Raw genomic sequence first — 9,360 nt, forward strand, 5'->3', positions numbered from 1 at the left:
GTAATTTTTCTTTTTTGTAAATTGAAAGTTTTTTTCTTATTTTTCTGTAAAAACAATAGTAGAGAATCTTTTTTGTTTTTAAATATTTTTATTGTGTGCTCTTTATGACCAGTTATTTTAATTTCAAAAAATACTTTTCTTTTTGTCTTTTTATATTATAATCACAACATATTGTAACACTTATATTTAGTTTAGTTTTATAATGTTTTAAATATATTTTCTTTTATCTTTAACAATTATTTTAGTTATATCTCTAAAAATTGAACTATTAGTAATATCTTATCTAAGTGACAAATTAGCATAACATTATGAAGTTATTAGTTAGCCATTAACTATTGGTTATTGATTCACTAAAATCAACAATAATTTTTTATAAAATTAGTGTGAATAATGTTCGTGTGATTCTTAATATGAGTAATACAAAACAAAAAAATACAAAGTTGAAAGAAGAAAAAAGTACTTTCAATTATATTAAGCGTAAAATAGACATAGATTTTATATTTAATTAGAATGAAATTAAAAAAATACAAGGGTGTGATTTCTTATTTTAATTAGCAATTGAGGTATTTTTTTATATTTTTTACTCATAATTTCATATAATGGGTATTTATTCTTTTCTTTTTTTATGAAATATGATAGTCATGAAATTTATACAATAATACAAATGAATTGATAGTATGATATTTAAATCCTAACTGTTATTGCATAATCCATGACTTGGTCTACTCATATTTTTTTCATGATAGTTATATTCTATCCTGCCTATGTAACCATGAATAATTTATATAATAATTTTAGTAAATAAAAAATCAATAATTTTGTGATAATAAATACTACATGCATCATTGACTAAACTAACTGTATTTAATCAAATTTAATTTTTTTAATCATAATTTAATTAGAAAATACAATTCATAAACCTAAAAAATTAAAAATATGATTGATTATGCAATCATATTAATGATATCAAGTTAAATTTTTAGATATACTCATTGATCATCCGTATGATTTAACAGTGAAATCATTGCAGGTTGGGTATATTAGTGGATTTATTGTCGCACTCAACTATCACAGGTTTCATGGGTCACAGCGAACTTTTTTTTTTTTTTTTTGGATTTTCTACGTTATTTTTTAACTCGGTAAGTTAAGGACTGATCTTCTGCGGTATTGAGTTCTATTTAAAGATTTGTCAATAACCAATGGATTGTTACATGCAGAAGGCAGAATTTCAAAATGAGTTTGATTAAATTGTTTATCCAAATTGGGTCTAATTCATCAATAATTTTACAAAGACAATCTTCAACATAAACAAAATAACTCCTAACTAAATTTCTAGTTGTCAAATATTATTGATATATAAATCCTAAATTTCTTAAAAATTTAATTATAAAAATACATTTCGGGCAAATAAAAAAATTTTCACTACAAAAATTTTGTTTATTTGTGGCAGTTTTTTTTCTTATTTGTGGAGGTTTATAACCCCCACCAAATAGATTGTGGGGGTTCTAAAACCCCCAAAATTTGAGGTGCCACGAGGCCTTTTATGGGGGGTTTTGTGTGTGTTTAGTGAGGGTTTTATATTGAATTTTTGTGGCAATTTTAAATCACTTTTGTGGCAGTTTAAAACCCCTACAAATTAATTTTTTAATTTAACAAAAAATAACTATTTTTTGAGATTTTCAAACCTCCACAAATTCTATAATTATTTATTTATTTTTAATTTCAAATTATTCATTAATCTCATCTTATTTACATACTCTCAAATTAAAAATTTATTTTTTAATATCAAAAATAGTAAACACACTCAAAGATAAGTCTTAAATACCAATTCGGTTGAGGAATTCCATAAAATCACCACAAAACAAGATAATCCAACTAAATTCAATACACAATGGTAAGGTTCAAAGTTAAGCCAATCCAATCAAAAACAGATTAACAGCCTGCTACCCGTAAATGAATCACAATTCTCATGAAAGATACAGAAAAAAACTTTCAAAAGGTGTAAACTAGTAATACTAAAATAATACACTTCTTACTATGCTTAAATATCACTAATATTAAGTTATCCTTCTAGTGTAGTGACATCAATTAAAAAGTCAATTACTAATTGCTCTACAAAAACTAAATATATTGTCAATGGTGGTACTAACCAACTATTTTTAATCTTGACTCTCCATGGAGGTAAGCCAAGCCTTTAGCAATGCCTATACAAATTTTGCGCCTTGTTGACCAGTCCAATTTCAATTGAGTTTTCTCTTTGCCTTTATTGCAATTGTCACTGAAATTAGATAACAAAGCCAAATGATCAGTAGATATATTTTGTATACAACATTTTAGCTTATTAACGAAAAAGATACCAAACTCAAATATACAGAGTAAAGAAACATTACCTTAAGGTAAATATATCTTGCAGGAAACACTAAAGTTGTTTGTTGCAGCTTTGATTTGCCTTAAGGTAAATATGCCAGTTTTTAGATCCAAACCCTGTAGGTTTGTTAGTTGAAGCCAAACAAAAGGAGAATGAAAAGTGAATTAAGATATCTGTTTTCGGAAACTTAGTTATTGCATATGGAAAAATGGTCATTATTCTAAGAATATTAGAATAAATGAAAAGACAATCCATATATTTGGGTTTAGGAGTTGATAAGATAATTAATCAGCATTTACACAAGCAAATTCATATCAAGTTCTTGTTTGAAAATTAATATTTACTATTAAATAGAGTAGCACCCTATAGTAGCATCTTAGTTCTTACCTCTATATAATGAACTTTTTTGTCGTAAACATCCTCGCCACCAAGCTATACCAAACGCCATGACAATAACAAGTGCTCCAGCCAATACAATTCCAATGATAGCCCCCATAGCTATGCCATTTCCTAGTCAAAGTTAGGGCTTAATTTTGATCGACTAAGTGCAGACTTCCTCACATATAACATGACAACATGCATATATGCTCTGCCATAAAACTATAAGTAAACTATATGTCAGAAGATGCATATGCTCTGCCATCAAATGTGTGTATTTATGTATATAAATGAAGATGCATGTCTTTTGTTGCTGTCTCTTGAGTCTTGCATTCTCTTCTAGCAAGTGATCCACTTTAAGCTGCAACTCGCTCGTATATGCCTGAAATAATACACAGCAAAACCAAAAAAAATGAAGACTTGAAGCAAAAAATAAAAGATAAGAACAAAAGAAAAAATTCTACCTCATGAAAGCTTTGTGAAGTTACTCATCTGCAACATTTCTTATCCAAATCCCTTCACAACAAAAACAAGATGCATACACTATCAATGCAATCAAAGGAAGACTTGTCTAAAAGAGTATATACTGACCTACCTAAGGAGTACATGTCTTACAGCAGAATCAATGTAGTTCTTGACTGGTTGCCCTGAGGAAATCATGTACCCGTCCTTGAACTTCATGGATTTAGCGCGCTGAGCCCTCAACTTGCCACTAACGATGACCTGCACAGAATCAAAATGTTATCACAACCTAAGCATAGCAACAAAGAAACCTGAAATCAAATGCTGTCAAGAACAAACCTCGCATTCCTTGGCGCCATTTTTCATAACAAACCTCAAACCACCATAGCAGGCCCAACAAAAGTAGTTTTAGAAATAAATTTCATATTGTTTAGTGGTACAGATAAACAGCAAGGGAAGTATCCTATTCATTAGAAGAATACGCATACAGCAACCTGACTAACACCAGCCCCTAACATCTAAAAAAAATGAAGATCCAAATAAATACAAAACATAATTCATTCAAATAATAAAATAAAATTTACAATGTAACAAACCAATCAGAGCAATATAATGACATAGCAAAAGAAGCAGTAGCTAAAGAGTTAATATTAAAAGATTTATCCCCCCAGCATTACAACATGAATATAATAGAATTTCATGAATATAGATGATATGGAGGACATAATGATTTAGTCATCTTCCGACACAAACTTGGTGGAGCAGGCACCAAATTTTCTTTAAAGATGACAAAGCATGCTATTCTACAATCACCAAATCAAACCAGAGAAATCCGAGAAAGGAATACTTGATTAAACATAAGAAAATAATCATTCAGATAAGATAAACAAATTTATAGGGTTTAGGTCCTCTTTGATGTTAACTTGATTACTCTTAGCTAGGTCTCTTATGATACCATTATGAACAAATACTAGGTTTGACTAACAGGAGCTTAAAATCAAAGCTAAATACTAGTCAGATTAAGAATGAAACAAAGAATTCAGGACATACTCTGTTGATGTGTGCAACAATTCATAAACCATATCTGTCTATTAGACTCAACAACAAAAGGAATGTCAAAATCAGTTGTATATAATTCCAGTCAGCTACCATTAATTGAAAGCCTAAAACTGTCCTTATTTTATATGACAGGTTATAGACACGATTGCTACCTGCAACACATTTGGTAATTTAGCCTCTGCGCAAGCTGGGTGGCAATAGTAGACTTCCCAACACAAGCAGTGCCACAAACAAGGATTACCAATGGAACTCTTTGATGATGAAACCTTAAAGGATGATAAAAGCAGAAATATGCTTCATTATTACTAGAACTATAAAATATCACCCTCAAGAGTCTTTTTTTTTTTTACATATATTTTTAAATGATATTAACACAGATACATGTTGTAGAAACAAAAGTCATCTCCAACAGAAAGATTACATACTAACCTTGTCATCATCTTATAATGACTAATGTACTCTTCTCCATATCCCCGGCTCTCCATTACCTACACAACCAGATCTCTATTAGAAAATTTCTATTGATTAAACTACTACCATCATTTGGAAAAGCCAAGGACATCCAGCTATGATAACTTTATCCTAAATATAATGGAATTCGACTTCCTACTATTAAGAGACATGTAGTAAATAAAGTTAGGTCCCATGTAATTATATTATGAATTTAAAACCAACCAGTAATAATAATAATAATTAATATTGACATTCCAATAATGTACTTAAATCCAAAAAGACCTATCCAAAGAATCAATCAACCATATTATCTTTATGCACTAATTTTCGGTACATATGTATAAGATTTTGCTCCTGGAGTAATACTTTCCCATAAAATTTTAATTTTGGCCATGAGTTCAAATAGTAAAAGCAAATACATTACAAGTCAAGAAATACGGGATGTACAGAATGGAGAAATGAAACCATAGATTTGGCATACCTTGAATAAGTTGACCTCCAAATTGGACTGAGAGCTGTAGAATGGAAAGAAAATTTTAACCAGCTATACTAGAACTCAGCAGGAAACTAGAAATGGAAAAGAAGCCAAATAACATACACATATAGAAGACTATTGTCAATGAGGAGCTTCTTCAGTTCAAGAGCAATTTTAATAGCTACATGATTTGGAATCTACAACCAACAAGCAAATATCAAATGATACTAACCAAATCGAATCCACATTGCAGCATTAAATCCAGTCTATAAGGGCAAGCACAACACTTTTCAACACAATCCAATCTCAGTCCTATCCATCTAAAGTAACTTATAAGCAAAATGAACAATTGAAGAGTGGATTTTCATACCTTGGTTACAGTTAGCATCCTACTGAGCAAAAATCTAGACAGAATGAAATTGAGGTTTCGAAACAGACCTTAACGAAATCGTACTTGGAAGAAGCATTTCGGGAAGAGAATTTGTTTTTGGAGGAGAAGCTTTTCTTTTCGTTGCTTTCTTCACCGCTGGCGGGGCTCGAAGGCATGGGTTCTTTCTCAAAAGTGACCGTATCGCAACCTGAGGAGACGCATCGACGGAAGAGACAACGGGAAAAGAAATCGTCGAAGCACGTGGTGGCATTGGCGCTAGTATCAAGGAGATGAATGGTTGTAGCGGTGGCGGTGGCAATGGCGGTAGCGACGGCACGGCGATGGCGACGGTTGTAATTTAGGGTTTCGGTTAGATTTTGCTCTCTCCCCATCTCCCTCGAAGGTAGCCCTTGTTTGTGGGCTTTGAGTGGTTGTTTGGGCCTTTAAAATATTGAGAATTTTATTTCTGGGAGTTTTGTAAATTGTCATAAATAAATAATATGGGGGAGGTTTTTAAAAACCTCCACTATAAAACCTCCATCAATTAGTAAGAATCTTGTAGTGTTTAGAATAAAATTAAAATAAAATAAAACCTAAAAATACTTTTAAAATTTGTTCACAAATTTTAGATAAAAAAATATTTTAGCCAATTCAACATGAGAGGTTTGATATTCACTAGAGGCTGTGTTTCTAAGTTGTTGTTCACGCCCAGTAATTTACACGCATTCTTCTTTTTGAGTAGTTTTAGACTCTAGAGAAAGAGTGAGAGAGCGAGTGTAACACCCTCACTATCAGAATGTCACACTTCCGACTGCGCTATTGTGATAGTTTGAATATTACGACAACTCTAAACATATTTAATATTAAAATATGAGCCTGTTTAATTAAGCTTAAAACAACATAACCTTTCAAAATCCTTTTTAATTGAAAACATATACATATATATGCATACAGACCAGATACAATACTTTAATAAATATATAACAATAAGTTACAAATATACATATCACAAATTCCTATCCCTCTTACAAAATTGATAAAGATAAAGGCGATGGAAAAATAACTAAGATAATACAAAATATCGAATAAACAGAAAATGAATAAAACTCTTTTGAAGTTTCGTCGTTGACGGGCGAAAAATTGCCGATTAAGAATTTATAATAAGAACATTATTGCAAGTATAGTTCTTAACCGATAAAAATTTCACTTACCAATTTAAAAGGGGTTGTCACAAATTAAGAATAAAATACTGGGAGTAGAAATCCCTAGTCGTCTCCCAACGAGTTGACAAAAGAGTGCTATTTTATTGATCAAGAGTTTTTCGAGAATTTTTAGAGTTGGAGAATGGGAAATTAAAATAATAATTAATTAAAACAATGAAAATTGACGAGAGAATTTATATAATTAAAATAAAAACCTTGACCGGGAGAAGATTAATCGGAAGTTCTATCCTTGTTGGATTTTCTCAAGTATGATAGTAAGAGATTGCTGTTTTTACTTAGTTAACCCTTACCGAATAAAGGAAAGTCAACTAATTGAGCTAATGCTTATTCACAAGTCCTAATCCTCTCCTTATGGAAGGATTAGCATTAGTGACTAAAGAATTGGCCAACAATTTTTAGTTAAAATCAACACTTGAGTATTCCAACTCAAAGGTCTCCTTTTAATCAACTCCCAAGTCAAGTTGGGAGTCTACTCCATTGACATGAATACAACGTTCATAAACATATAAAGGGAATAAAAAGAAGACATGGAAATTCAAATAAAGTAATAACAGAAAATTAATTAAAAATAAAAATAGTTTTTTGCATTAATAAATTCCAAAATCATAAACATCCATATCTGAACATGGTTAATGAGTAATTAAAAAGAGTAAAGGAATAAGGAAACAAACTAGAATAATAAAAATTTCAATGGAGGTAGTAACTCTTCTCAATATCCAAATCAAAAGCATAAAACTCTAAAAAACTATGAATATGAAGGAAACCTAGAAGAAGTAGTGTTTCTCTCTAAGATTCCAAAATAAAACTAAAAACTATCCGAATGAGAATGTGTGTTGAGTCTCTACTTGTCCCCTGGCTCTAGTCTGTGTTTCTGGGCCGAAAATTGGGTCCAAACTCAGCCCAAAATCGCCCCCAGCGTTTTCTGCATTTTCTGCACGTGGCCCATGTCACGCGTACGCGTCAGTCACACGCATGCGTCGATGTTCTTCTTCGAGCGTCACGCATACGCGTCAGGTACGCGCATGTGTCAGGTACGCACACGCGTCATTCCTCGCTGGTCATCTCCTTAGTTTCTTGTGTTTCTTCCATTTTTGCAAGCTTCTTTTCCATCCTCTAAGCCATTCCTGCCCTGTAAAGCCTGAAAACACTTAACGCACAGATCACAACATCGAATGGTATAAAAGGACATTAAAATACACAATTTAAAGGCATAGGAAGCAAGTTTTCAACCATAGGACAAAATTGGGAAGGAATTGTAAAATCATGCAAATTGTATGAATAAGTGTGCAAAGACTTGATAAAAACCACTCAAATTAGCACAAGATAAACCATAAAAAAGTGGTTTATCAATCTCCCTACACTTAAACATTAGCATGTCCTCATGCTAAGCTCAAGGAGATAAAAAGAATAAATGGGGAAAAGTAAGACTCATGAGAGGCAACCTATATATGAATGCAATTATATGCTAAGATGTTTCTGCTTACTTGGTTAAAAGTAAGCAAGTTCTCCAAGACAAACATAAATTTGATTTCACTAATTCAAATCATATAGTAAAGATAAGTAAACTTATAAGAAGACAGCTCATGAAAGCAGGGAACATAGAATCAAGCATTGAACCCTCACTGGTAGTGTATATGCACTCTAATCTCTCAAGTGTCTAGGGTCAATGACGCGGGCGGAAATTGGCCGATTAAGAATTTATAGAGAAAACAGCGTTGTAAGTATAGTTCTCAACTGACTAAAAATTGCTTGTCAATTTAGAAGGGGTTGTCACAAAACAAGAATAAAAATACTGGGAGTATGAGTCCCAGGTCGTCTCCAACGAGTTGCAGAGAGAATGCTAATTTTTTGATCAGGAAGTTTCCGAGAATTTTGGAGTTGGAGAATAGAATTGGAACTAGAGAAATTAACAAGAGATTTAATTAACTATAATAAAAAGGCCTTGACTGGGGAAAAATTAATCGGAAGTTCTATCCTTGTTGGATGTTCCCAAGTATAATAATAATAGGTTGTTGTTCTATTTAGTTATCCTTTACTGAATAAAGGAAAGTCAAATAACTGACTAACCAACTCTATTCTCAAGTCCTAATCCATTCCTAAGGAAGGATTAGAGTTAGAGACTAGAGAGCCAGCCAACAACTTCCAATAAGAATTGACACTTGAGTATTCGCAATTCAAGGGTCTCCTTTTAATCAATCCCCATGTCAAGTAGAGAATCTACTCCATTGACATGAATACTACGTTCAAAAGCATGTATAGAGAATAAGAAGAAGACATGATAAATTGAATAATAACTAAGAATTAATTAAAGGTAAAAATAGTTCTTGCATAAATAAATCTCAAGGTCATAAAAGCTTCCCAATTGTAGCTCTGAACAGGGATTAAGGATATGAAAGAGTAAGGGATAAATAAAACAAACTAGAATAGTAACTTCACGGAGGTAGTCTCTTCCCAATATCCAAGGCAACAGTATAAAGCTATATCTATGAATGTGAAGAACCCTAGAGGAGGTAGTAATCTCTCTCTAAGATCCCAAAAACTAAAACTAACTATGCTAATCAGTGAGTTCTGT

At 31.8% G+C, this 9,360-nt stretch overlaps 1 protein-coding gene across 11 annotated transcripts; it reads right to left on the reverse strand.

The window, feature by feature from the left end:
* Positions 1–1,867: 1,867 nt before the first annotated feature.
* On the reverse strand, positions 1,868–6,028 carry LOC112743925 (uncharacterized). 11 transcript variants are annotated; one of them, XM_025793363.3, is made up of 11 exons: positions 5,634–6,028; positions 5,319–5,392; positions 5,202–5,235; positions 4,697–4,755; positions 4,420–4,533; positions 3,548–3,581; positions 3,362–3,469; positions 3,211–3,262; positions 2,756–3,128; positions 2,391–2,484; positions 1,868–2,278 (listed from the first exon to the last, which is right to left on the reverse strand). In XM_025793363.3, the coding sequence occupies exons 1-8, from the start codon at positions 5,955–5,957 to the stop codon at positions 3,251–3,253; spliced, it is 759 nt and encodes a 252-aa protein (XP_025649148.1). In that variant the 5' UTR covers positions 5,958–6,028; the 3' UTR covers positions 1,868–2,278; positions 2,391–2,484; positions 2,756–3,128; positions 3,211–3,250. The 11 variants fall into 11 exon arrangements, with proteins under 11 accessions (XP_025649148.1, XP_072070903.1, XP_025649145.1 ...); XM_072214802.1 differs by having other exon boundaries at positions 2,391–2,449; positions 3,211–3,289; XM_025793360.3 differs by having other exon boundaries at positions 3,211–3,289.
* Between the last annotated feature and the right edge of the window lie 3,332 nt (positions 6,029–9,360).

The sequence above is a fragment of the Arachis hypogaea genome, chromosome 14, assembly GCF_003086295.3.
Source record: "Arachis hypogaea cultivar Tifrunner chromosome 14, arahy.Tifrunner.gnm2.J5K5, whole genome shotgun sequence".
NCBI classification, from domain to species: Eukaryota; Viridiplantae; Streptophyta; class Magnoliopsida; order Fabales; family Fabaceae; genus Arachis; species Arachis hypogaea.

What these genes read in the sequence shown, in the direction of transcription:
- LOC112743925 (XM_072214800.1), bottom strand. Translation starts at nt 5,957, where the DNA reads ATGGGGAGAGAGCAAAATCTAACCGAAACCCTAAATTACAACCGTCGC. An exon ending in AATTACCAAATGTGTTGCAG is followed by an intron (nt 3,582 to 4,419) that starts GTAGCAATCGTG and finishes TGGTGGTTTGAG; the next exon opens with GTTTGTTATGAAAAATGGCG. An exon ending in ATGGCGCCAAGGAATGCGAG is followed by an intron (nt 3,470 to 3,547) that starts GTTTGTTCTTGA and finishes GATTCTGTGCAG; the next exon opens with GTCATCGTTAGTGGCAAGTT.